This window comes from Artibeus jamaicensis, unplaced genomic scaffold, assembly GCF_021234435.1.
Source record: "Artibeus jamaicensis isolate MK-2021 breed Jamaican fruit bat unplaced genomic scaffold, CSHL_Jam_final scaffold_537, whole genome shotgun sequence".
NCBI classification, from domain to species: domain Eukaryota; kingdom Metazoa; phylum Chordata; class Mammalia; order Chiroptera; family Phyllostomidae; genus Artibeus; species Artibeus jamaicensis.
This window is the reverse complement of record NW_026522047.1, coordinates 45,447,916-45,474,244: the sequence shown is the minus strand read 5'-3', so window position 1 is coordinate 45,474,244 and position 26,329 is coordinate 45,447,916. Positions and strand designations below refer to the sequence as shown.

General features: G+C 56.4%; 2 protein-coding genes across 7 annotated transcripts in view; one reads left to right on the top strand and one right to left on the bottom strand.

Annotated features, from left to right (window-relative positions):
• Positions 1–26,329, top strand: part of DOCK6 (dedicator of cytokinesis 6) — a 41,558-nt gene that overhangs the window by 13,087 nt on the left and 2,142 nt on the right. For 2 of the 4 annotated variants that reach the window (XM_053658200.1, XM_037131373.2), the window contains exons 12-45: positions 96–223; positions 313–406; positions 803–965; positions 4,026–4,143; positions 4,213–4,283; positions 4,445–4,583; positions 4,670–4,771; positions 5,521–5,607; positions 5,971–6,202; positions 6,444–6,605; positions 7,261–7,424; positions 8,428–8,532; positions 10,425–10,514; positions 10,775–10,870; positions 11,386–11,526; positions 14,180–14,293; positions 14,391–14,561; positions 14,995–15,134; positions 15,219–15,388; positions 17,422–17,582; positions 17,733–17,915; positions 18,218–18,344; positions 18,671–18,755; positions 18,903–18,999; positions 19,129–19,263; positions 19,582–19,734; positions 19,871–20,029; positions 20,152–20,252; positions 21,184–21,376; positions 21,451–21,594; positions 24,290–24,421; positions 24,523–24,537; positions 25,849–25,974; positions 26,072–26,161. In XM_053658200.1, the coding sequence (XP_053514175.1) occupies positions 96–223; positions 313–406; positions 803–965; positions 4,026–4,143; positions 4,213–4,283; positions 4,445–4,583; positions 4,670–4,771; positions 5,521–5,607; positions 5,971–6,202; positions 6,444–6,605; positions 7,261–7,424; positions 8,428–8,532; positions 10,425–10,514; positions 10,775–10,870; positions 11,386–11,526; positions 14,180–14,293; positions 14,391–14,561; positions 14,995–15,134; positions 15,219–15,388; positions 17,422–17,582; positions 17,733–17,915; positions 18,218–18,344; positions 18,671–18,755; positions 18,903–18,999; positions 19,129–19,263; positions 19,582–19,734; positions 19,871–20,029; positions 20,152–20,252; positions 21,184–21,376; positions 21,451–21,594; positions 24,290–24,421; positions 24,523–24,537; positions 25,849–25,974; positions 26,072–26,161 (4,388 nt within the window). The remainder of the gene's footprint in view (positions 1–95; positions 224–312; positions 407–802; positions 966–4,025; positions 4,144–4,212; positions 4,284–4,444; positions 4,584–4,669; positions 4,772–5,520; positions 5,608–5,970; positions 6,203–6,443; positions 6,606–7,260; positions 7,425–8,427; positions 8,533–10,424; positions 10,515–10,774; positions 10,871–11,385; positions 11,527–14,179; positions 14,294–14,390; positions 14,562–14,994; positions 15,135–15,218; positions 15,389–17,421; positions 17,583–17,732; positions 17,916–18,217; positions 18,345–18,670; positions 18,756–18,902; positions 19,000–19,128; positions 19,264–19,581; positions 19,735–19,870; positions 20,030–20,151; positions 20,253–21,183; positions 21,377–21,450; positions 21,595–24,289; positions 24,422–24,522; positions 24,538–25,848; positions 25,975–26,071; positions 26,162–26,329) is intronic. The other 2 variants (XM_037131375.2, XM_037131374.2) reach the window with 2 other exon arrangements.
• On the bottom strand, positions 1,067–5,473 carry ANGPTL8 (angiopoietin like 8). Of its 3 annotated transcripts, none has more exons than XM_037131377.2 (6): positions 5,214–5,473; positions 4,095–4,334; positions 2,448–3,026; positions 2,100–2,261; positions 1,455–1,564; positions 1,067–1,350 (listed from the first exon to the last, which is right to left on the bottom strand). In XM_037131377.2, exons 3-6 carry the CDS (start codon positions 2,742–2,744, stop codon positions 1,323–1,325), a joined length of 597 nt encoding a protein of 198 aa, XP_036987272.2. In that variant the 5' UTR covers positions 2,745–3,026; positions 4,095–4,334; positions 5,214–5,473; the 3' UTR covers positions 1,067–1,322. The 3 variants fall into 3 exon arrangements, with proteins under 3 accessions (XP_036987272.2, XP_036987273.2, XP_036987271.2); XM_037131378.2 differs by having other exon boundaries at positions 4,095–4,271; XM_037131376.2 differs by lacking the exon at positions 4,095–4,334.

Below are 26,329 nucleotides of genomic sequence, written 5' to 3'. Positions count from 1 at the left end.
CTCTGCTGGCCATACTCTGTACTAGGCTGAGTCTGCCAAGTTGTTCTGTGCCTCTACCTCAACCCTCCATCCGTGGCTGTCACTGCCTACCCCAGAGCGCCGACCTTCCTGGACTGACCGCCGCCGTCGGGGGCCCCCAGACCGGATGAGTAGCGGAGATGATGCCTGCAGCTTCTCCGGCTTCCGCCCTGCTACACTAACTGTCACCAACTTCTTTAAGCAGGTATCCTGGCCATAGGGGAGGGGTGGCAAGGGACCTCGGTGGCCGCACAGGCCCCGGGGACTCAGCTCATGGGGATGGGTCTGGTGCAGGAAGCTGAGCGGCTCAGTGATGAGGATCTCTTCAAGTTCCTGGCTGACATGCGGCGCCCATCATCCTTGCTGCGGCGTCTGCGGCCAGTGACTGGTACGTAGCGCACCCGTAAAAAAGAGGTGTCACTCATACAGTCACTGAACAAACACACACCGACTGCCTGCTGTGTGTGGCCCTGGGGACACAACAGTGACCATAATAGACAAACCCCACCCTCAGGGGCTGGACCTTCCAGTGGGGGCCACAGATTAGAAACAGAATAAATAAGACAGATGTTGGGTCAGCTGAGGGATGTAGTTGCTGAGGGGCAGAGCTGATCAGATATGGGGTCAAGAGGTGGGAGTTGAGGGTGACTTCTGGCCTAAGTACCTGAAGGGCAGCCACCGGAGGGAGCTGTGGGAGAGTTCAACCCCTCACCCCAAAACCCAGAGAGGATGGGGCCCAGTCCAGAGGCTCCCAGGCAGGTGCAAACTAGCTCCCCTTCCCCAGCTCAGCTCAAGATCGACATCTCCCCGGCCCCTGAGAACCCCCACTTCTGCCTGTCCCCGGAGCTGCTTCATGTCAAGCCCTACCCAGACCCTAGGGGCCGGCCCACCAAGGAGATCCTGGAGTTCCCCACCCGTGAGGTCTACGCTCCCCACACAGGCTACAGGTACAGCCTCTAGGACCCAGCTGGGCACTTGAATGGGGGGCATTCAGGCATCATGCAAATTGAGGTCCCCTTTCTCCCAAACACCAATAAGACACCCAGGGTGAGATGCCACTACTTGCTTTAATGGGTATGTGTGTAGGCATGAAGGGACACATGTCTTCCTTCGCCCCTCCTCAGTGGGGCCATCTCTTCGGCCTTCGGCCCCACCTGCTTCTTTGTCTGCTTCTGTGTCTGGCTGGAAGCGGGGCACGGCAGCCTGGCCCAGCAGGCAGGCAGCTCTCCTCCCCGTGCGGGGGCCACATGGGGCATGGGAGCATCCCTCAGTGCACAGCTCATCCTCAGTTCCACCAGTCAGGCTCAGGCTGGGAGTGCTGCTGTGTGGAGTCTGAGAAGGAGATAAGACTCAGCCAAGGCAGGAGGACCTCCATTCAGCCACCCTGCACTCCTCCGATCCAGTTGCCCTGCAGGGCCAAGCCCCGCCAGGCTTACCTCTCTTGGATTTGTTGCAGCTGGTGCTGCTGAGCCATCATCTCCTGCCTCTGTCGCTGCGTGTGGCCCTTGAGGACCCACAGGATGAGGCTCTGCTTGTCAGCATGGGCCTGGGGGTTCAGGAAAGAAACCTCAGCTGGGGGCTGCCTCACCTCCCATCCCCAGATCTTACCCAGCCCATCCTCCCCATTGCATCAGTATGACCCAGCAAGTCACTGCTACTCTCAGGCCTCAACTTGCCCATCTATAAAATGGGGAAGAAGTGGGACTCACTAGATGGAATAATGAGCATAATAGGAATTATTAAAGGGAACAGTGCTGGGTACTTTCTAGACACTCAAGACATGTTACCAGTTACTCTGAAAGTAGTCGTTCGTTGAGTACCTAGCATCTTCCTGGCCCCATGCTGAGTATCTTATCTGCATTGAGTCCCAGGCTCTACTCTGAGACCTCAGCTGCTGCCTTTATTTGCAAATGGGGAAACAGCAATGGAAAGGGATGCGGGTTTCGCCCAGGGTCACACAGGATAGAAGCCGTGTTGCTAGGAGGCTGACCTGGCGGGCGTGGATCTCTGGGACTTGCTCTAGAAGTAAGTTCCGGCTGGGAATCAGGGTCTTGACTCTTCCAGGGCTGAGAGCTGCTTACCTTTAAGGCCTCAAATTCTTGACGGGCATGGCCCAGCCAAGCACCTCTCAGCTGGACTTCTAGGTGCTGCATGCTCTCCCGCAGCACCTGCTGTCCCTGGGCCATCTCTCCCAGCGCCTGGGCTGTGGCTTCTGCCTGCAGCTTTAGAGCATCCTCTTCTATCTGATCCATAGTTAGACATTATTAGGATGACCAACTTTGTTTCCCTGGGATATTTCTGATTTTAACACTGAAAGTACTATATTCCAAGAACCTCCTTTTCCTGGGCAAACCCAGTTTCTCACCCCCTAGACGTAAGTCTACTGCAGATTTGTACCAGCCTTATAACACCCCGACCACAGTGCTCACCTGCATCTTCAGCAAGCTTGCTTGTAGCTCCTGGGCTGCATCCTGGCCCTGGTTGACCTCCTGCCCCAGGAGCCCCAATGCACGGCCGTAGAGGCCTAGGCTATGCCTGGCCTCCACCAGCTGTGCCTCTGTGGTCCTATAGACACTGTTGAGGGCCTGGCCCAGCTGCAGGGCCCCATGGAAGAGCAGGGTCAGCTCCTCATCCTGTGCTGGCTCCAGGCTGCCCACGGGGGCTGCAGAGGCAGGCCGGACTTCCATTGCTAGGGCACACAGCAGACACAGCGTGAGCGGAGACATGGCTGAGGTGTTGGAGGTGCAGCCACGCACCACCGCTGCCTCCTTTTATGCACTGACACCCCTTTAACCCCCGGTCAATCGTTAACCAGCCAGTCGGGTGCCTGTGTTTGTTGTGCAAGGGCCTGGTGGTGGCATGATGGTTGCATCAGGCGAACGTCCAACTGGGCTGTTCTGGAATCACGTTGGCCAGGGCTCAGGGCCAGGTGTGGGCTGGGGGCACTGGGAGAGGACAGGCCCAGGTTCTGCTGGGGGTCTCTGAGGCTTCAAGCTTTGGTTCCCCACCTGTGGGATAGGCACAGCAGTAGTGGTAATAATGGTCTTTTATGAGTCCCTCCAGTTTGCTCAGGGCTGTTCCACTGCCATCAGTGCGGCTGAGCACATACCCTCCCCACAAGCCTGGGATGCCAGGGGCCTTTGGTGGCCTGGCTGAGAGCCAGGGGAGTGGGTGCAGGTGGCAGAGACTCCCAAGGTCACACAGCCCAATTGCCAGACCCACACATCTCCCAGATGAATGCTAACTGCCACTTTTCCCCCTGGATAACTGGGCAGTGCCTCCCTTTCCTTGCCTGTACAAGGGGGTGACGTTAGTCCTGTGCCACAAACTGCCTGTGAGAAGTAAGTTTGTTTTTTCATGTTGAGTGCTTAGAACAGAACCTGGCATGCAGGCGCCCCCTTAGTGCTTGGTCCCGTCACTGTCATTCCTGTTGTTTGTCATTGTTGGTATAGTTACGGAGGCTCAGCTGGGGGCTCAAAGCCCCCATTGTGCAGACAGGGAACCTGATGCCCAGAGGGCAGTCAGGGCTCGCACAGAGTTCCCCTGGGGAGGGAAGCAGACCTCCAACCCCAGCCAAGCCCCTACACTGACTGTAGCCTCAGTTTCCCGACCTAAGAGATGGGACATATAACTCGTGGCTTCTCCTGGGGCCAAGGGTGGACAGGCCCCTGAGTGGGCGAGGGGTGTGTCAGCCCAGGCAGGGCTTATGCCTGACCACTGGCCACCAGGGACACCTTGGAACCTCAACCCTGAGCACGCATTTATCCTTCTGCCCTCTACCTCACCTGGCCTTCTCAGTGCCCCCAGACCTCTCTGTTCCCGCCCCTGCCACGGCTTCCCCATCTGTGCTCTGAGGGTGCCCATCTGTCTCCAACCCTCTGCCAGTCGCATTTCCGGACTGAGCCCTCCATGCCTCAGCCATGTGGTCATTGTCCCGGGTGCCAGGCCAGGCTTACACCAGTAGCCCAGCCTCTCTGCCCCTCTGACACCCCTGCCCGTCCCCACAGGAACCTGCTCTACGTGTACCCACAGAGCCTCAACTTCAGCAGCCGCCAGGGCTCCGTGCGCAACCTCACCGTGCGAGTGCAGTACATGGCGGGCGAGGACCCCGGCCAGGCCCTGCCGGTCAGTGACGTCCCGGGAGAGGTGGGTGAGGTGTCCCCGGTAGGGGTCCTCATGGCCCTGCTCCCCCAGGTCATCTTTGGCAAGTCCAGCTGCAGCGAATTCACCCGAGAGGCCTTCACGCCCGTGGTCTACCACAACAAGTAGGCAGGGTGTGGGGGCGGGCAGCTTCTGGAAGTGCTAGTGGGGGGCCCCTGGTGGAGAGCAGAGAGGCGGGGGCCTGCGGCACTGGGGGAACGCGCCACCGAGCAGGGGGTCGGGCAAGGATCCAAGAACCCAGCTGAACCCAGTCTGGTCCTGCCAGGTCCCCCGAGTTTTACGAGGAGTTCAAGCTGCATCTTCCTGCGTGTGTGACTGAGAACCACCACCTGCTCTTCACCTTCTACCATGTCAGCTGCCAGCCCCGGCCCGGCACAGCCCTGGAGACTCCTGTGGGCTTCACTGTGAGGCCCCCCGCCGGCCCACATGCCCCTGCCCCAGCCCTCCCGGCCCCTTCCCAGCCCACCCCTGACCCCCGGCCTCTTCCTAGTGGATCCCACTGCTGCAGCACGGCCGCCTGAGGACTGGCCCCTTCTGCCTCCCTGTGTCTGTGGACCAGCCCCCGCCCAGCTACTCCATGCTCACACCTGACGTATGTGCCCCGGCCCACGCCCCCACCCTGGCCCCTTAGTTCCAGGCCCTGCCTCTTGGGTCCCTGGGAATACATTCACTACCCACCTTCCCACCGACACCTGGTACCTCAGCAGTCCCGTTAGCGTTCCCCACTCATTTCATGGCCCCCCATTCATGCCCTGCCTTCCTTCCTGTCAACAAACACCCTGGGAGCCTTGTTGTCCTCTCTTAGGGCCTCCAGGGCCCCCGGCTGCCTCATCAGCCCTGTCACTGCCTCTGTGTCCTGCTGCCCCTTGTGTCGCTCCCTGACCCCACTGTCCCTGCCTCATTAGCACGCCTGCCTCTGCACTCACTGTTCCCTACCAGCAGCCCTGCCTGCCCCCCCCCATCCTGCCCCCAGGAGTGCTTCAGGGCCGGTCACCCCCACCCCTCCACGAATGCACTGTCGCCCTCCCACTTACCCTTGAGCTGTGTACTAATGCCCCTGGGGCCTCAGGACTTTCATTATGCTACTTCCTCGTGCATTCCCTTCAGTTAACGTTCACCCTGGATCTCCGTTCTCAGCCTGCTCAGTGGAACCCCACTGTGCTCCCTCCCAACTGCCCCCTGCCCCCTACCCCCGGCTCTGGGCTGGGGCCAGGTTGCACAGCTGCCCCCCCAGGCAGGGCTGTGCTCAGGCTGTGGTGTCGCAATACAGCAATGCCTGGGGCTGGTGGCCTGATCAGCGGGGGTGGCCGGCCAGTGCCCACCGGTGTGTCCCTCCCACAGGTGGCGCTGCCGGGCATGCGCTGGGTGGATGGCCACAAGGGCGTGTTCAACGTGGAGCTCATGGCCGTGTCCTCCGTGCATCCCCAGGTAGGGGGTGGGACGGGAACCCAGGAGTTGGGCAATAGTTCCCACTGACCAGGAAGAGGCCTGGCCTTGGGCCATGGACGCGACTTCGGTCAGCTGGGCTTGTCTCCTGGGCAGCTGCTGACTCAGGCGGGCAGCAGTGCCAGTGGCCACCCCAGCTGGGGCTTTGGCCCTGCGCATGGTCTCTGCTCCCCCACATTTGCCCCTCTCTCCTCCCCTCCTTCATCTAGTGTCTCATCTCTGTTCTTATTTATTATCGATTCATTGATCCCCGGCCTTGGTGTCTCTGCCCATTCAGCCCCCAGCTCAATCCCCTGGACCAGGGGCCCCGGCCCCTCCCCACTCACCCCTGACTCCCCCACTCAGGACCCATACCTGGATAAGTTCTTCACCCTGGTGCATGTCCTGGAGGAGGGCGCCTTCCCATTCCGGCTCAAGGACGGGGTGCTGAGTGAGGGCACCGTGGAGCAGGAGCTGCGGGCCAGCCTGGCCGCCCTGCGCCTCACAAGCCCCGAGTTCCTCGTCGCCTTCTCTCACCACGTGCTGGACAAGCTCGTGCGTCTGGTTGTGCGGCCCCCAATCATCGCCGGCCAAATTGGTGAGCAGGCACTGCCTCAGACCGCAGTTTCCCCATCTGGAAAATGGCCCCTTACCCCCCTGGTGCTGGGTGACCTAGATATATGGGCCTAGTTCCTATGACCCACTTATCTCTCTGGACTCAGTTTTCCCATCTAGAAAATGACCCCCAATTCGCTAGGTTGTGACCCTTTGATGGCCACACCATCCCTTGGACCATAAAGTCTGTCAGGAAGAAACTTGACCTCTGCTCTGCCTGGCAGTGAACCTGGGTCGTGGAGCTTTTGAAGCGATGGCCCATGTAGTCAGCCTTATCCATCGGAGTCTGGAAGCTGCCCAGGATGCCCGTGGTCACTGCCCGCTGCTGGCTGCTTATGTCTACTATGCCTTCCGCCTGCCTGGCACCGAGTCCAGCCTCCTGGGTGGTTAGTATTGGTGGGAGAATCTAGAGGATGGGAAATATCTGGGAGGAAAGCAGACTAGACAAAGGAAACAGCATGTGCAGAGGTCCTGAGGCCACATAGGCCTTGGTTGGTTTGGGCAACTTGCAAGAGATATAACCTTTTACTCCATCCCGAGTGGTGTGGTCTGTGTATACTTGCTGGCAGGTGATTCAGCCAATTACAAGCAGGTGCTCAAGCAGGGTTCTCTGGGTTCGAATGCCAGCTCTGCCTCTTGTACGCTCTGTAACCCTGGGCAAGTGCCTTCGCCTCTGGAGCCTGTTTTCCTGTTTACAGAACAGCAATAATGCGTCCCCCTTTTCTGGGGGTGCTGGTAATCATAAATGATATAGTAATCCATGCAAAATGCTAGGCACAGTGAGTACTCAATAAAGTTGCATTTTTTTCTCATTTGTTAAATAATTAATAATAACTGCTATCCACTCTGAGCACTTATGTGACAGGCACTGTTCTCAGTGTTTTCTAGTCTCCCCCAAAATTGTTATGAGACATTTTACAGTAAGGTGAGAAACTTGGAGTCTCTGAACAAGAAAGTGACTCCACCAAAAGCAGCTCCCTGGGAAGAGGCAGGTCACTGGGGCGGGCAGGCAGGTGGCTGACCATATTCATTCACGCTCAGGGGCCTCTCCGGTGACGGTGCAGCCTGCCACGCTGGCCCGGGGCCCTGGCCGCCCGGCGAGCCTCTACCTGGCTCGCTCTAAGAGCATCAGCAGCAGCAATCCCGATCTGGCCGTGGCCCCCGGCTCTGTGGACGACGAGGTCTCCCGCATCTTGGCCAGCAAGGTGGGACGAGGGGGACTCTGGAACCTCTAGCCTCAGTGGTGAGGGGGTAGATGAAGGGTCTCAGTGTTGATGGACGGCAGGAAACAACAGGCGACAGCACGGACATAGGCTGGACCCTGGGCAGCAGAACTGGGCTGCGGCTGTCACAGGGCGGGTGGAGCTGTGGGGTTTACCCTGGGGCTGACCCAAGGGTGGGTTGCTAGAGCTTGGCCTGCTTGTTAAAAGAGCAGTGTGTACATAGTGCAGCAGGCACATTTACATATGTACCCAATGCACACACATACATGGGTGCATTACATGTGTGCCCTGTGTATGTACATGTGTGGGGCATGAAACATGTGCCCGGTGTGCATAAAACACAGTGTATATACATGTGCGCCAAAGTTGTACACACCCTGGAGGCACACATGTGTTCCATGTGTGAGTACATGGGTGTATACATGTGCCCCAAGCACTCATATGTGGGATACATTAACACAGAGAGAACACATATATGTGTAACGTGTTTGTATGTTCACAGATGCATTTCATGTGTGTCCCATGTGCATGTATACATGGTACACGTGCGTGTTTGCCCCCATGTGTGAATACGTGGGCACCGGTGTGTGTCCCATGCACATGCAAACACAGGTTCATATACTCATGCACCCCGTGCACGTACACACACACCAGTTTCCCAGGGTTCTGTGTGGGTACCTATTGGGCATACAGTCCAAGGCTGTGTTCACGCTTGGTTTTCCTATTCATTTGTTTATTTATTTATTTATTTATTTATTTATAGACAGAAGGGAAGGAGAAAGAGAGAGAGGAAAACGTCAATGTGTGGTTGCCTCTCAAACACCCCCACTGGGGACCTGGCCTGCAAGCCAGGCATGTGCCCTGACTGGGCATCCAACTGGCATTCAGTCCCTGGAGCCGCACCAGTCAGGGCCACACCGGGTTTTTCATGCTGGTTTCTTTGTTGTCTGCCCATGGATTCTACCACTTACCCGTGTATCTCCAGGGTATCGACCGCTCACACTCCTGGGTGAATTCTGCTTATGCTCCAGGAGGCAGCAAGGCTGTGCTGCGCCGGGCACCCCCATATTGTGGGGCCGACCCCAGACAGGTGCCCTCCCTCCCTGCACCTGCACGCGTGTGACCTCACCTTAGCATGAGCTCCTCCTACATCCTGGCTGTGGCCAACTAACCTAGGGGGGCTTCCTGAAGGAGGCGGCGGACCCCTCCTGCCTTTGTTTGGATTTGTGGAGTCCATGTAGTAGGCATCACAAGGTTATCTTAACTAGCCTTCTGCTGCCACATGGACCACAGCCTCAGGCAGAGGCAGAAATGATGGGGGTATGTAAATAGCATGTAAGTGATATGCAGACCCAACCACTATAACCTCACTGCCCCGCATGGCCTGTTTCTCTCCCTTTAATCCGCTCTGTTCAGGAGACTCTCAACTGCCCCCTTGACGTAGCAATCTGAATGGTCCTAAGGAAACAACTGAACCTCTGGGCTCCCCCATCCTGTGTCAGATAAAGAGGGACCCCCATGTGTAGCTCCCTTTATTCTGCCCCTTCCCAGGGACCTAGACAGACTTGGGTTTGAATTTTGGCTCCACCACGGGCTCCCCCTGCATCCCAGACTCTGAATTTTCAGATGTAAAGATTCGAAGTGAAGTGCTCAGTGCAGCAGTCTGGAGCCTGGGAGAGTTAGGGCATTGCAGGTGGGCTGTTGGCGGCAAGGTGGGCCTTGGCCCAGCCCTGCCCCCGGGCTGCTGGCTAGTTGGGGTGATAGGCACCAATCAGACAAGCGCATTGGTGTGTGAGTGTGAAGTTTCCTGAGGAAACAGACAGAAATCGGGCCACCAGCCCTCTTGGGTGGTCTGGGGTTTCTCTCCAGACAGGTAACATTTTTGTTGGGACCCGACAGCTCACATGTGTCCCAGGCCCTGTTCTAGCTCTGTGCCTGTCACCCAGGTGACCTGCACTGCATGGCGGTCCAGGGGACTATTAGCAGCAGGGACAGAGGGACTTTTGGACAGGTTTTCCCCAGATTGTTGTGAATCTGGGTTTGTGGGTCCTGCCAGCCCCCCTGCATTTTTAACAGGATTCCCCCACTGTCCTCAGATCTCTGAGGTGTCAGCTCTGAAGATCACATAAGGTGGGACGAGGTGGCTAGAGGGTGGGCCGGCCTTGGCAGTGAATGGCCCATCTGGTGCGTGCTGAGAAGCCAGGGTGTGTGGCTGGGACTGTGGGCGCTGGGGGCCCTCCAGTGCCAAGGCAGAGGCCTGGGCAGGTCTCAGGGCTGGGCCACCTTCGTCACTGGGTCTGTTCTCCCTGCCAGCATCCTCACCTCCTGACCAGCAACGGAGGAGGGGAGAGTGGTTGAGTCCCCATACCCATTTCACAGATGGGGACTCTGAGTCGCAACGAAGCCCCAAGCAAGGCTGGAGTGGGGCCAGGCCTGGAACCAGGGCTCTCTCAGCTGCTCCCACTGCCTCATCACCATCTACCTCCTCTGTCCTAGGATTCTTTCTCCTCCATCCTCACGGTAGCCTCCTCTGTCTACACTCTCCCTCCTCCACATCTGTGCCCTCGTCCTTCCCTGCCCAGCCCTGAACTCACCGGCTCACCCTCACTCCCCTCCCTTGCCCACACTCCCGTCACCACCTGCGGTGTTTTCTCCTTCTCCACCTCCACGCCCGCAGCCATTCTCCCACCCGTGCCCCTGCCGGGTCCCGCTCTGTCCGTGCTCCCCTCTGCGCTCCTGCCTGTTGGCTCTCTGGTCCACATTCTGGTCTGTCCTGTTCACCCTGCTTGTCCCCTCCTTGCTGTGTCTTCCTTGGTATCCTGGTCTCTGTCACACTCCTTCCCCTTCTGTGCCCCCACTGCCACATCCACGCGGACACATCTTTCCTCTGTCCGTGCCACGCAGCTGTCTTCCTGTGCACGCTGCCTGGACCCACACTAACCCTCCATGCCATCCCACCCTCTTCACCCCACCCCATCGTAGGCCATCGACCGCAACTCTAGCCGAACCTCCTCCTACCTCGAGAGCTCCTCGGCCCCACCAGCCACCCAGCCGAGACCCACTGTGCAGAAGGTAGTGGGAGGCGGGGCGGGGGACACAGTGTTGGCCTAGGTCTGGAAAGGGGTCCAGAGCGCCTGTCCAAGCCCAGCAGAGTCTGGAGAGCCCAAGGAGAGGGCACACGTGACTCCTGCCCCTCCCTCCTGCATGGCCTCCCGCTGCTCTAACCCCAAGCCCTCAGCTTCATTTGCCCCTTCATGCTCCCCAGAGATGGGTAGGGTGGGCCCCTGCTCTCTGTGACCCCTGCCCCCTGTGACCCCTGCCCCTGCCTCCAGCTGCTTCACGAGGAGCTGGCTCTGCAGTGGGTGGTCAGCGGCAGTGCCGTGCGCGAGGCCGTCCTACAGCATGCCTGGTTCTTCTTCCAGCTCATGGTGAGCCAGCCTCCACCCTGCCTGCGGGCAGGAGGCCCCCGGGGAGAAGCGCTCCCTGGGGAGGGAAGCCCTGAGATTGTCCCTGAGACCCCTGAGAAACGGCCCAAGAGACCCCTGCTTAGAGATAGAGGAGACACGTAAGAGGATCTTTCCCTGAAGAGGGGACCCCTCCATAGAGAGAAGAGCTCCCCCCCTTTCCCTAGGAGACTGGGGAAGACCCTAACCAGTGAGGAGAGCCCCCCGCCCCACCAGACATATCCTCAGAGAGAGAAGGAAACCCCTGCGGTACTATTTGAGACCTAACCTAAACTGTTCACTCAGTCTGGGACCCACTGCCCTCAGCTCAGAACTACAGTGGGGCTCAAGCCCCACCTGGGACCCCTTATGCCCACCTTCGCTTCACCTCCCTAGCTGCTAAAACACCATTTACAGCCCTCAAGCCCCATCCCCATCCGGCAAGTCCCTTCTACCCCACAGCCCCTGAAGCCTCGTCCCCGCTCTCATCCGGCCCCCAGGTGAAAAGCATGGCCCTGCACCTGATTCTGAGCCAGCGGCTGGACACACCCCGCAAGCTTCGCTTCCCTGGGCGCTTCTTGGACGACATCGCAGCTCTGGTGGGCTCTGTGGGCCTGGAGGTCATCACCCGCGTCCACAAGGTAAAGGGGGAGGGGCCTCCAAGGGGGAGGGGCTCGAGGGAGGACAAAGAACCTGCCAGGCAGGGGCACCAATCCTGTCCAGTACTTCCTGGCTGCCAGACCATGAATCCCATTTTCCAGATGGGCCTGTTCATTCTGTATCATTTCTTGAGTACCTACTGTGTATATAGCCCTGTGTTGGGCACTAGAGACACAACAGTGAACAAAACAAACCCAAACCCTTGCCCTCACAGAGCTGACTGTTAGGGAGAGACTTGAAGGAGGTGAGGGTGCCATCTATGCGACATGACATCTAGGGGAAGAACATTTCTGTCAGGGGGAACAGCAAGTGCAAAGGCCCTGAGTTAGAGTCGTGGCTGGGCTGTTCGAGGAGCAGTGAGGGGATGAATGTAGCTGGATGCCCTGACTACTGTGGCTCAGTGGGGTGGGCGTTGTCCCACACACTGAAAGGTTGCTGGTTCGATTCCCAGTCAGGGCACATGCCTGGGTTATGGGCCAGGTACCCTGTTGGGGGGGGTGTGAGAGGCAACCAATCAGTGTTCCTCTCGAACATCATTGTTTCTCTTTCCCCTTCCAGTCCCTTCTCTAAGAAAATAAATAAAAATATTTTTCTTTTTAAAAATCTTTTATTTATTTATTTTTAGAGAGAGGAGAAGGAAAGGAAAGAGTGAGAGGAACATCAATGTGTGGTTGCCTTTCATGTGCTCCCAACTGGGGACCTGGCCTGCAACCCAGGCATGTGCCCTGACTGGGAATCAAACTTGCCACCCTGTGGTTCACAGGCCAGTGCTCAATCCACTGAACCACACCAGCCAGGGCTATCTTTTTTTTTTTTTTTTTTTTAATTAAAAGAAATAAGAATATGGCTGGAGAGGAGTGAGCAAACCAGGACTGGGAGTTGGTGAAGGCAGAGAAGTGACTGGACCACCAGCCCTTACCAGAGTGTCAGTATACAGTGAGTGCTCAATAAGTGGACATCGATGTCCTGAGACCTTGACAGTTGTCCAGTCCCTGGATCAGTCATTTCAATGCCCTTAGGAGTTAGGCAGGCAATAGTAATAATGATAAGTAATAATATTGAGCATTTATTGAGCACTTACTGTGTATCTAATCACTTCAGATGAATCACATCATTAAATTCTTCCAGCAACCCCATGAAGTTTGTATTATTATCTCCATTTTACTGATGGAGAAACTGAGGCAGAGAAACAACCTGACACCATACATCTGAGAAGAGGCAGAACTGGGGACTTGAACCCAAGCTCCAGGTCCAGAGCCCACCCTTCAGCTGCAGTTGGGAAAGCGGGCTGTGCAGGAACAGAAGGCGTGTGCTCCTCCGCTGTAGCTGGAGTAGCTGATTTTTAGGGTGAAATGGGGCTTCTGCATTTTGTGGAAACTGCAGGTTTTTGAAACACTAGTCTGGCCCCAGCAGGCCTTGTGCAATCCCCCGCAACCTCTGGGCTGGTCTTAAAGGTCTCAACTTTGTTCCACTGGAGCCCCCCCAAGGACTGACATTCCCGGGGGCTGGCCCAGATTATGAGGAAACCACCCTGAGACAGGGTTACAGGGAAGACCAATGCCCCCGAGAAGCACCGTCGTCACAGCTGCCAGTGGGGCATCGGTGACGGGTCACCGTGGTTTCATTCCTTGACGTTCGTCGAGCACCAGCTGTATTGGGCTCGGTACATGGGGGCGGACCCAGCCCCTGACCCCGTGAACTTGGAGCTCGAGCGGGGTTTGAGTTTTGTGTCTTTGGGTTGCGGAGAACTAAGGGCCAGTGCGGCTGACTTGTGAGGCCACAGAGTAGCTCCAGAGGACACGAGGACACGAGGGAGGAACAAGCACCAGCTGGGCCCGGAGCTATAACAACCTCCTTGCTGTTCCTCATACTTGGGGGGCCCCTGTTGCCCCAGGGCCTTTACCTTATTCTTTTCTCTGCTTAGAATGCCTTTTCCCCCTTTGGGCATCTGCCAAAAAGGCACCCTGTTTAATCGTCTTTGAAACACAGAGTTCTCTGGGGTCCTTTGGTTTACTGTGTCTCCCCCCACATGGGACTGAGCTCTGTAAGCATTAACATGCTCGTTAGGGCAGAGGTGAACTTGCTCAAACCTAATCACAAGTAGTTTAAATGTGACCAAAGTTTCTTTCTGAGCGTAAGTGGGCTGTGGGGGCTCGATGGTGTGAGCCTGGCCATTGAGGTTCACACGGTACCCACCACATCGGGCTGGCAGGCTGCGGGAATGGGAAGACCTGCCCCTTCCACTTAAGTGGCCACGGTCCTTCTCAGACTCCATTGGCCAGAATGAGATGACATGGTCATTTTCAGCTACAAAGGGGCTAGGAAATCTGGTCTTCACCCCTTTCCGAACTCTGACAGTCCGAGAGATGGGAGGAGGGTATGTAGAGGGGAGTCAGCAGCTGGTCTCTGCCATCCATGCGGTGGTATTTAAGTCTCGTTGAGAGGGAGGGAAATACTGTCCTAAACAAGGAGACAACCTGGCCACAGAGCAGGCGGGTGTGTCGAGAAGACCAGGCGTCTGGGGCTGTGATGCGGCTCCTGGAGGTCCCCAGTGACTCGGGGACAGCCAGACCCTGTGTGCGGACTGAAGCTTGTTGGTGGGTGTGCGTGGGCTGACAGGCCCTGTGTTCTCAGGACGCGGAGCTGGCCGAGCGTCTCAATGCCAGCCTGGCCTTCTTCCTCAGCGACCTGCTGTCCCTGGTGGACCGCGGCTTCGTGTTCGGCCTGGTCCGGTCCCACTACAAGCAGGTAGGGGTGGGCACGGTGGGAATGAGGCGCGCCCCCAGGGGTGGCGTGGTGGGCAGAGAAACTGTAAATGTCGCCTGCTGATCCCCTTCCCCCGCAGGTGGCCACTCGGCTTCAGTCGGCCCCCAACCCCGGGGCCCTGCTGACCCTGCGCATGGACTTCACCCGCATCCTGTGCAGCCACGAGCACTATGTGATCCTCAACCTCCCCTGCTGCCCCCTGTCGCCCCCAGCATCGCCCTCTCCCTCCGTGTCCTCCACCACCTCCCAGGTGGGCTGGCCTCACTTCTGGTCCTCCCTCGCCCCATGACCTCCGCCTATCTCCTGGGGTTCCCCAGTCTTTGTGCATGTCACAGTGGGCCGCTGCCCAGGGGGACCAACAGCTTACCTCTGACCCCGCATGCTCAGCAGTTTCCTGGGGACCAGGTTCTTATTTCTCACCCCTAAATCTTGACTCACACACCGCCTTTCATCTGCTGTTTCTCAGACCTCTGACTTTTGACCCCATTCCCTTCACCTCACAGATAGGTTAATGTCATTCTCTTACCTCTGCCCCTGAACTCCATGCCCACTGTCTGTGTAAGTTCATTCCAATCTCTCACCTCTGGCTCTTCAGAAGAGTTAATCCTAACCCCTCACCTCTGACCCTTGACCTGGACCCCTGACATCCCTGCTTTCCCCCCGCAAACCTTCACCCTCTGCAGAGTTCCACCTTCTCCAGCCAGGCCCCAGACCCCAAGGTGACCAGCATGTTTGAGCTGAGCGGGCCATTCCGACAGCAGCACTTCCTGGCTGGGCTCCTGCTGACGGAACTGGCACTGGCCCTGGAACCTGAGGCCGAGGGGTGAGCAGGGGCCCCATTTGGCTCCAGTGGATGAGCAGGCCCAGGCACTGCTCACTCCGTCCTGAGTACCTCGCTCCTCCACAGGGCATCCCAGCTGCACAAGAAGGCCATCAGTGCTGTCCACTGCCTGCTCTGTGGCCATGATGTTGATCCCCGTTATGCTGAGGCCACAGTGAAGGCCCGTGTGGCCGAGCTGTACCTGCCGCTGCTGTCGCTTGCCCGGGACACACTGCCACGGCTGCATGATTTTGCGGGTCAGTGGGCCAGGGCAGGATGGAGCCACGCAAGCCAGGGGCTTGAGTGACGCACAAGACTCAGGATGGGAAAGGTGGGAGAACACAGTTAGGAGTTAAAACATGGCATTAGGGTCCAGAGACTGGGTTCAAGTGCTGGTGCAGGGCCCTGGCAAACCACAACCTCTCTGAGCCCCAGGTTCCTCACGTCTAAAACAGGGGCAGTGTTAGCACCAGCTGTAGTTACGTAACAATTTGTGGAGCTTTAGCACAGGGGTATTGTCTAGCCCGCTGTAAAGTGACAGACACTGTGACACTCGTTAGCTTCTTCTAGGAGAGGATGTGAGGAGGGAGGGCACTTGGAGCCCCCAGTCAGCTGTTCGTTCACACGCACACTCACTGCACTGCTTGGGGGCGTGTGTGCAGCGGTTGGAAGCACAGACTTTGGTGTGTGGGTTGGTCCCCTTCATCATTTGGAGGAAATTTGTGGCCTTTATTCTTCAGTTTTTTTTCCTGCCTCATTTTCTTGCTTCTTTCCTTCTGGGACTTCAATTACACGTAGGTTCCAGCTTCGATCCCGCCCACGGGCCTGCTGTGCTCTGTTCTGCTTCCCGTTCTCTCTGCTGTTCACCTGTGTCTGAGGTCGCTGCTTCTGTCTTCTGCTCTGTCCAGTCTTCTCCTGACCCCGCCCACCGAGTTCTGATTTTCAGATGTTGTATTTTTCAATAAGAAAATGTATATTTTCGTTTTCGGGGGGTAGATTCCAATTCCATGTTGAAATTCTCTATCTTTTTACCCATTTTGGTCTATCTTTCCTACTACTTCTTATTTTAAAGTCTTTGTTTGCTTGTGGTCATCTACATTCCTACTTCCGTGGCCTCTTTTTCTCTCTGATCAGTCATAGTTTGCCGCCTCTTCACATGCCTGGCAGCTTTTTATTGTGTTTCGAACAAAGCATGTAAAAGAATCACCAGGACCACAGCAAGCTCGTGTTTCCCTCGTGAGGGTTTCCCTGTCCCTCTCCTGGGCAGATGAGTTAAGGGGGGCTGTTCACCTCAATCTGGTCAAGCTGGGCTGGAGCCGGTCAGACTGAGTTGACCTTTTAGTTTAAGAATCTCTAGGGTGAGACCTGTTCTGTACTTATTGGCTGTTCCTATCCATGGTGAGCCCTTGGGGGGTGGGGGGGGGGGGGGGGGTGGGGGGGGGGGGAAGGTGTGGGGTATTCTTTCTAAAGTCATAGATTTTTAGAACAAGACCATTCAGGTCAAAATCCTAGCTTTACCACCCACTGTGTGGCCCAGGCAAACACTTAACCTCTACAGAGAGGTTAACTTCAGTTTCCTTATCCACGAGATAGGAGTGGTAAAGGGGCTTATCTCACAGGGCTTTTCGAAGGTTAGTAGTTAATATTGTTTCAGCCTCACCTGAGGATATAGTCAATAAGTCCAGAGAGAGGGGAAGGGACCTAGAGATCTAGATAAGAGAGAGAGAAAAAAGAGAAACACTGATACAAGAGAAACATCAACTGGTTGCCCCTCGAATGTACCCTGACAGTACCAAACCTGCAGTCTAGGCATGTGCCCCGACCGGGAATTGAACCTGTGACCTTCTGGTTGCCAGGACGATGCTCCAACCAACTGAGCCACACTGGCCAGGGTGGGAGTTAATAGTTTTTGAGTTAGAATAGCACCCAGCACACGGCAGGTGCTGTGCAAGTGCAGATCGATGCTGTAATGACAGCAGCAGCACATGCTGTCCTCATCAGCATCATCTCTGCAGTTACTACTGCTGTGGGCCAGGCCGCATGCTAAGTGTCAAGCATGTAGCAGTGACCAGAGTAGATCTCACAGTCCAAGTCTTTGTGGACAGTGAATGTATCTGATTACAAGTGTGAGAAATGAGCTCCGGGAGAAGATAACTGGAGATTCCACCCCGGCCTGGGGGGTGGTATCAGGGAAGGCTACTGTGAGGAGTTAACCTTTGAGCTGAAATTTGAGGCAGAGGGACAGCGCTGAAAAGGACTCATTCCTCTCTCCCCCTGCTTCTCCCCCCAGAGGGCCCGGGTCAGCGGTCAAGGCTGGCTTCAATGCTCGACTCAGACACAGAAGGGGAAGGGGACACTGCAGGCACCATCAACCCCTCAGTGGCCATGGCCATTGCTGGTGGCCCCTTGGCCCCCGGCTCCCGGGCCAGCATCTCCCAGGGCCCAGCGACTGTGAGTATGGGGCCTGTCTCCTGAGACACCATCCAAACTCATAATAGAACTTATGCAATGAGATTCAAGTCAGCCAGTTCTCATCTTATATGGAGAAAAGGAAAATCGACTCTGTCTCCTCTGAGCACCTTCTTCCCTCTCTGGCCCCAGGGTTCTCGCTCGAGCTGTTCCCTCTCTGCCGAGTCCAGCCGGACCCTGCTGGTGTGTGTGCTGTGGGTCCTGAAGAACGCAGAGCCAGCCCTCCTGCAGCACTGGGCTGCCGACCTGTCCCTGCCTCAGCTGGGCCGTCTCTTGGACTTGCTGTACCTCTGCCTGGCTGCCTTCGAGTACAAGGTTCGGGGGTGGGCAGGGGCCTGGGGTGTTGGTGGCAGGCTGAGCATGCGCACAGGGCTCTTGGTGCCGTGGCCTGCGTGCGCCAGTTCCTGCGGGTGCAGGGGTGGACTGTTTCTGTGCCGAGCCCAAGAGAAGAGGGAGCATTGTCTTCATGAATAGAATTTGGAAGGTACAGAGAGCTTGCAGTGCAGAGGAGAGCTGGGTCTTCAAGCACAGGGTCCCAGAGGTCAGATAGGGCCAGCTAAGCCCAGGACCCACAGAAGAGGGCAGAGTCAACTTGGAACCTGTTCTTTGACCTCCAGGGGAAAAAGGCCTTTGAGCGCATCAACAGCCTCACATTTAAGAAGTCACTAGACATGAAGGCTCGCCTGGAAGAAGCCATCTTGGGCACCATTGGAGCACGACAGGAGATGGTGCGACGCAGCCGTGGTGAGAGGGAGAGGTGCCCACGCCCGTCCCCACCGGCTGCTCCTACCCTGTGTCTGAGGGGTCCCAAGAGGGCCCACCCCTACCTGTCCATCTGGCTCAGTTTTCCCGAAAGTCCATGCATCATCCCCATACACATGTGTGTCTCTGTCCCCATCTGTTCTCACATGCCGTTTATGCATAACCGTGTGTGTCCACTCAGCAGGCATCCGCACCCTCCAGTGTTCTCCCGGGTTACCCTACCTGTATGTCTTTGTGCCTGTGTACCCCTCAGTCACGAGTGTCCTTATGTCTTTGCACATCTGTGAACATGCGTGTGTGCATCTCAGAAAGGAGCCCGTTTGGGAACCAGGACAACGTACGCTGGCGGAAGAGCATCACACACTGGAGACAAACCTCGGATCGTGTAGACAAGTGGGTGTGGGCCAGAAGTAATTCTCCAGGGACAGGCAAATTTCCAGAGAACTGGCACCTCAGGGGCACCCGAGGGAGGGGGAAAATTCAGCCATGGAGTAGGGTCTGGCTTTGAGAGTTTCCCCAATCCCCTCCTTTCCCCTTCAGGACCAAGGATGAAATGGAACATGAGGCCTTGGTGGATGGGAACCTGGCAACCGAGGCAAGCCTGGTAGTTCTGGACACACTGGAGATCATCGTGCAGGTAGGGCTTGATCCAGCATCTCCCTGACCTCTGACTCCACCCTAGTGCCTTGTGATCTCTGACTCCAGAATCCCTCTCCTGACTCCCTAACCAAACCAGTCCCTAACAGCTGGGTTTCTGTCTCTGCAGACAGTGATGCTGTCAGAGGCCCGGGAGAGTGTCTTGGGTGCAGTACTGAAGGTTGTGTTATATAGTCTGGGCACCGCCCAGAGTGCCCTCTTCTTGCAGCATGGCCTGGCCACACAGCGGACCCTGGTGTCCAAGGTGAGCACCACTCGGCAGCTAAGGCTCCTAGAGTCATGGTGACAGCCCAGTCACTGAGGACTTACTGTGTGCTCAGCAACTCCATCAGGCACACGCTCCTTAGCCACAGTTTACAGAGGAGAGAACAGAGGGTCAGAATGACAAAGTCACTCACCCCGTGTCACACAGCAAGGGCCTGACTCCAGTTTGACTCCAAAGCCTGCTGTGTATGGCCAGCGAAGGCAGAACGGCCAGGTGCCTCTGCCCAGTCCCCACGGGGGACCTTCTGATCCGGCAGGCGGAGGGGCTGACTGGTGCCTGTCTTGGTCCTGGGGACAGTTCCCAGAGCTGCTGTTCGAGGAGGACACGGAGCTGTGTGCTGACCTCTGCCTGAGGCTCCTGAGGCACTGCGGCAGCCGCATCAGCACCATTCGCACGCACGCCAGCGCCTCCCTCTACCTCCTCATGCGCCAGAATTTCGAGATTGGCCATGTAAGTGGAGGCGGCCGACCGGGGTTGGGCGCAGTAGATGGAGGGTGGGCAGGGAGAGGGGGAGGCCGGCAGATCGGCGGGCGCTGGCGTAAGGGTCTGAGGCCAACAGGTGCACCCTCCCTCTCTGCACCTGCAGAACTTTGCCCGTGTGAAGATGCAAGTGACGATGTCGCTGTCGTCCCTGGTGGGAACGACCCAGAACTTCAGCGAGGACCACCTGCGACGGTCACTCAAGACCATCCTCACCTATGCCGAGGAGGACCTGGGGCTGCGGGACAGCACTTTCGCGGAGCAGGTGACCCCTGGGCCCCTGCCCTCCCCTCGGCGACCCAGTGGTCTTTGATCTGCCCTGTTCGACCCCTGACCCCACCGTCTTGGCCCCGTCACTTCCCAATGGGGGCCGCTTTCCCACTCCAGGTCCAGGACCTGATGTTCAACCTGCACATGATCCTGACAGACACAGTGAAGATGAAGGAGCATCAGGAGGACCCCGAGATGCTCATCGACCTCATGTACAGGTGAGGAGGGCTGGGGCTCCTTCGGCTGTTCACACCAAGACAGGTTAGGGGACAATGAGTAGATATGTGAGAACGTGGTGGGGAGCAGGTGAGCGTACAGGTGATAAGAGGGACATTAAGGAGGGACAGGTGAAGAGGGGCCAGGAGAGCAGACAGATAAAGATAAGTGAGTGAGCAGATGGGTGAGGGGACAGTTAAGGGCTTACAAATGAGTAGATGAAAGGGGGGGTCAGATGAACCTACAGAACAAAGACATGCAAGGGAACAGGTGGGAATGACAGGTGGAGTGCAAACAATGGGCGAGGGGGTGACTGGTCAGGGGAATAGCGATCTGGGGAAGAGGTAAGGGGCATTTACTAAGAAGTTGGGGAGTGGGAGGTGGAGAGACCGATGGTGCAGACCGGGCAGTTGGGGGCCCATGGGAGGGATGGGCCTGGGCAGGTGGGTGAAATGGTGCATGTGCAAGAGGGTTAGTGCGCAGGGCGTGGCCCAAGGTTCCACAGGTCGAGCACGTGAATGAGCAGAAGTGGGAGAATGATACTTGTGGGGTAGTGAAAGCAGGGACAGTGAGGACTGGAAGTGAGGGACTGGATAAGTGGGGAGACAGGTGACTAGGGGGAAAGGGGAGGAGATGGACAGCAAATGGGAAACAGGTGAGAGGTTGGACAGGCAAGGGAATAGGTGAAGGACTGGACAGGCGAGACAGGTAAGGAGATGGACAGGTGAGGAGATAGAAGGGATGGACAGGCGGGTTAAGGGGGAAGGGGCTGGATAGGTGATTTAGGTGAAAGGGTGGAAGGTAGGACAGGTGAGGAGACAGGTGAAGGGTGGACAGGTGAGGAAGTAGGTGACTAGATGGACAGCTAAGGGGCAGACAGGGTGGACAAGGTGAGTCCCCACCCTCCTCACACCCCCTTCATCTGGGCACCAGGATTGCCCGGGGCTACCAGGGCTCCCCCGACCTGCGGCTGACCTGGCTGCAGAACATGGCCGGGAAGCACGCAGAGCTGGGCAACCACGCGGAGGCTGCGCAGTGCATGGTGCACGCGGCCGCGCTGGTGGCCGAGTACCTCGCCCTGCTCGAGGACAGCCGCTACCTGCCCGTGGGCTGTGTTTCCTTCCAGGTGAGTGGTGGGCAAAGGCCGGGCGTGGCACACGTGGGGCAGGGGCCGGGCTCTGACACCACTTCCCACCCCAGAACATCTCGTCCAACGTGCTGGAGGAGTCTGCCATCTCCGACGACATCCTGTCGCCCGACGAGGAGGGCTTCTGCTCCGGGAAGCACTTCACAGAACTGGGGCTGGTGGGGCTGCTGGAGCAGGCGGCCGCCTACTTCACCACGGTGAGGCCGGGGCTGCTGAGCACACAGGGCGTGGCCGCGGTGGCACCACAGGTCCCAGTTACCACGGGGAAGCTGCTGCTGCCTGGCCTTTTCCGGGGGAGTGGGGGAGATTTGCGGAGGAAAGTGGAGACCCTTCAAAGGCCCCCATTATCCGCCTTTCTCCTTGTTAAAACCCTTGACAGGCAGGCTGGATATTGTAAGTCTTTAACACAGTTAGTTAGTATCAACTTTTATTTTATTATAGAAAATTTCAAGCACGCACAAAAGAAGAAAGTTGTACCCCCACCACTCCTACACCCAGCACTCAAATTTATCAGCTACTTGTATTTACCATCTTGTTTTTCTTTTAATACATTTTTAATGATTTTATTTATTTAATTTTAGAAAGAAGGGAGGGAGAAAGAGAGAGTGGGAAAGATCAATCAGTTGCGTCTCACAGGCCCCCAACTGGGGACCGAGCCATAACCCAGGCGTGTCTCCCTGCTGGAGGTTGAACCGGTGACCCCTCAGTTCGCAGGCCGCACTCAGTCCACTGAGCCACACCAGCCGGGGACCATTTTGTTTTATCTCCTCTTTACCTCTATTTTGGGCTATGTTTTGGGGGTTTTTTTTTGTGGGAGTTTTTTGACTTCTGAAAAAACAAGATCCCAATTTTCACAAATTGATGAGACAATATGATTGTTCAGTTGGAGTTTCATAAGCCCTTGCGAACCAGCATGTGTGGTCAGGGGGCCGGCAGTGTGGACACCACCCAGGGCTTGTCAAAATACGGAGTCCTGAGCCGCCCAGCCCTCTGACCCCCGCATTTTTTAAAAAATATTTTATTTATTTACTTGTAGAGAGAGGGGAAGGGAAGGAGAAAGAGTGGGAGAGAAACATCCATCCACATCCACATGTAGTTGCCTCTCATGTGTCCCCTACTGGAGACCTGGCCTGCAACCCAGGCATGTGCCCTGACTGGGAATCGAACCGGCAACCCCTTGCTTCACAGGCCCGTGCTCAGTCCACTGAGCCATACCAGCCAGGGCTGACCCCTGCATTTTAACAAGGTCTGAGATTCTTGTGCACACTGGAGTTGGAGAAATTCCTGCCTAAAACAAATCTGATACCATGCTATCATACCCACAAGGACCCAGGTGCTGGTCCCGCTGAGAAAGTCCCTTTTCCACAACTCTTGTCCCACATGACCAAGTTAACGGGAATTCTAAGATGCCAGTCCATGGTTAGATGTGCCTAAGTATCTAAAAAAAGTTTTTTATAGCTGGTTCGTTTGAATCAGTTTCCACATCAGACCCAAATGGCTGAGATGGCAGGTCTCCTTAGTCTCTTTTAAACAAAAAATAGAAAAGGAAAACAAACAGGCCTCAGTTCCTCTCTTTTTGCAATAGGGGTTTTATACATTTTGCTTTTTTTTAATATTAAGAGCTAACTCTTTTTTTAAAGATTTTATTTACTTCATTTTAGAGAGAGGGGAAGGGAGGGAGAAAGAGAGGGAGAGAAACATCAATGTGTGGTTGCCTCTCACATGCCCCCTAGTGCGAACCTGGCCCACAACCCAGGCATGTGCCCTGCCTGGGAATTGAACAGGGGACCCTTTGGTTCACAGCTGATGTTCACGCCACTGAGCCACACCGGCCAGGGTTCTTTTTGATTTTTATTTGATATTTTTAGAGAGAGACTGATTTGTTGCCCCACTTATTTACACACTCACTGGCTGATTCTTGACTGTGCCCTGACCTGGGATCAAACCCGGGACCTTGAAGTGTCGGGTTGATCTCTAACCAGCGGTGTGACCTGGCCAGGGCCATGGGTTTCCCAATAAGGTGATGCCTGGGCATTTATTTTCTGTTGTTGTAAAGCGGTTTCTCCTCCAGTTTGCTTGTTTGTGTGAAAGCAGTTGTTTTTTTCCTGCATTTCACTTGTTGGCAATGGGGACTCTGTTCCCAAAGGCCCCCTGGCCTGCCTGGGGCTGGTTGTGTCCCTGTGCTGTTGCTTGACCTGTTCCTCATTCCTGTGTTTCTGGAACCTGGTTGTTACATCTGGGGCCTCACTCAAAGTCAGGGTCAAGTTGCCCCATGAAATTTTTTTTCTATGGTACCAGTCCTCCTGGTGATGTTGTTTTCACCATGGTCAGTTTGCTGGAGTCTCACGGACAAAGGCCTCAAGGGAAGAAGCCACAGACACAGACCTTCTGACAGCCACCAAACATCCCCAGTACCTGCTCCATGTCAAGCTTGATGCTGGTACCAGCTAGGGACAAGGGGCACCCACGAGTGGTCATTAGCATGTGCCAGGAGGCTGTGATCAGGAAGGTCTTAGGCACCAGGCCTGTTGGGCCGGTGTTCAAGTCCTAGCCCTTCAGAGCTTCTCCATGTCTAAGGTTCAGCTTCCCTTCTGAGGAATCGTGGGAACAACCAGCACCTCCTCCCATCAATGACGGAACGTGGGTAAAGTGCTGATGTACATAGTGCCTGGTCCATAGTAAAGATGGTGGACTGCAGAGGGGTCTGTATGGGCCAAGTGGAAAGGCTAGTGCCCCATCTGCGGGGAGTGGTCAGGGTGAGCTTCCTGGAGGAGGTGATGGAGGATGGAGCCTTGGAGGCTCCACAGAGGAACACAGAGGGGAGAGCTGTTCCAGGAAGAAGAAGACCAGGGAGGGTGTTGGGAATCCTGACATGCTTCACCCCCACCCCAGGGTGGGCTCTATGAGGCAGTGAATGAGGTATACAAGACCTTGATCCCCATCCTGGAAGCCCACCGTGACTATAAGAAGCTGGCAGCTGTGCATGGCAAACTACAGGAGGCCTTCACCAAGATTATGCACCAGGTGGGTCCTCCAAGCCCTCCCAGACCGTGCCCTTGGCCCTGTGTCCCCTGCACCCCCTTCCCAGGCTCTACTGATCTTGGCCCTTCTTCTGTACCCCACAGAGCTCCGGCTGGGAGGTAAGTCCGCCTGGTGGCCATCTACATACTTCTGGTGCTCCCAAGAAGGCTAGTCAGCAGCAGTGGCCAGGGACAACCACCAGGGGGCGCTGGAGGTGCACAGCTGCCTGGACAGGGGAGTTGGGGCTCAGTGGGTGATGACACACCCCCACTACTTTCCCCTGGACCTCCCCTCCCTGCCCCAGATCTCCCGGGCAGCCTGTGACTCACCCAGCTGGGAGCACTCCAGAGACACCCCTCCCTCCGGCTGGATTTGCTCAGTCACTGCCTGGGAGGGGGCTCCGACTCCTTCCCTCTGTCTCTCTCTTTCTCCTCTGTCCCTTTGTATCTCTTGGTCTCTTTCCCTCCCTTTCTCCCTGTCTCTGTCTCTCTCCCTGTCTTGATTACTCACTCTCTGTCTCCCTCGGTCTGTTCTCTCCCTATCTCCCCAACCTCCCCAGGATCTGTGCTCCTCATTGCCATTTAATGCTCCCCCTCTCTCGCCTCTCCCCTACTTAGGTCTATTTTTAGGCATCTCCTAGTTTGGGGAGAATTTTCTGGCCTAAGATGGCAAGCACCCAGAGTGGAGGGCTGGGTGGGGCAGGCAGGTCCCCTCCCTCCCCGGATCCCTGGTCTCTATCCCTGGCATGGTTCTCTGGGGCAGCATAACCAAGACCCTGGGGGTTTGAGCTCTCTGACCTCTGACCTCTCCCATGACTTTGTCTGCCCCCTGCTCCCCAACTCCATCTCCTGGTGCCCACCCCTCCTTGGATCTGCCTTGGTGAGTGAACATGGAATCACCCCTTCCTTTCTGGTGGCTGGGGGCAGGGTGGGTCTCTCCTTCCAAACTTAGGGCTGGGTTGATTGGGGGGGGGATTGCACTGGAACAAAGGGGGCAGAGCCTCTGCCCATGCATTTGTTGAGCACCTGCTGCATACCCAGCCCTGTGGGCATTGAGGACACAGCTGTGAGCAATACAGCCCCAGTTCTTATTTCATGTTGGGATCCAGACTCGGAAGAACTGCTGGGGTGAGAGGGAGAAGCAGAAAGTACGGGCTCTGAGTTAAATGAAGAGGAAGATTTGGGAGAGGAGACAAAGGAGAGGCTAGGGAGAGAGAGCAAGGGCGTGGGCAGGTGGCAGTCGTCCATGTCCATGCCCCAGTATTCAGGAGGTCTCCCCTGCCAGTGCCTGTGGTATGATGTCCTTGGGGTCCTCACATCCCCACCCAAAGTTCTCTGGATTCCCTCTGCGCGTGCCTACCTCTTCCACATCGGGCAGGGGGACCTCCAGCGGGGCTTCCTGGGCAACAACACCCCTCCCCACAGCCCCAGCGAGTTTTTGGAACATACTTCCGCGTGGGATTCTATGGTGCCCGCTTTGGTGACCTGGACGAGCAGGAGTTTGTATACAAGGAGCCATCCATCACGAAGTTGGCTGAGATCTCGCACCGGCTAGAGGCACGTCTGGGTGGTGGGGAGAAGGATGGGACACAGGCTGCCCTGGGGTGGAGCGGGCGCTGTAGCTGTACAGCCCAACCCAGCCTCGTGTCCCTAGGAGTTCTACACGGAGAGGTTTGGGGAAGACGTGGTTGAGATTGTCAAAGATTCCAATCCTGTTGACAAGACCAAGCTTGACCCCCAAAAGGTGAGGGCTTCCAACTGTCCCCTGGGGTCCCCCAAATCCTAAAGTCAGGGAGACTTTAATATTTCTTGGAAATCCTCAAATTCTATTTCTCTGGGAAACTACAAAGCTTATCTCCCTGGAGGACCCCCAAATTCTTAACCTCAGGCAATTCCCCAAACATAAGGGGAC

Coding starts and splice junctions, on each gene's coding strand:
- ANGPTL8 (XM_037131377.2), bottom strand. CDS start 2,744: ATGTCTCCGCTCACGCTGTGTCTGCTGTGTGCCCTAGCAATGGAAGTC. Junction 2,262..2,447: donor CAAGCTTGCTGAAGATGCAG/GTGAGCACTGTG, acceptor ACTATGGATCAG/ATAGAAGAGGATGCTCTAAA. Junction 1,351..1,454: donor CTGCAACAAATCCAAGAGAG/GTAAGCCTGGCG, acceptor TCTCCTTCTCAG/ACTCCACACAGCAGCACTCC.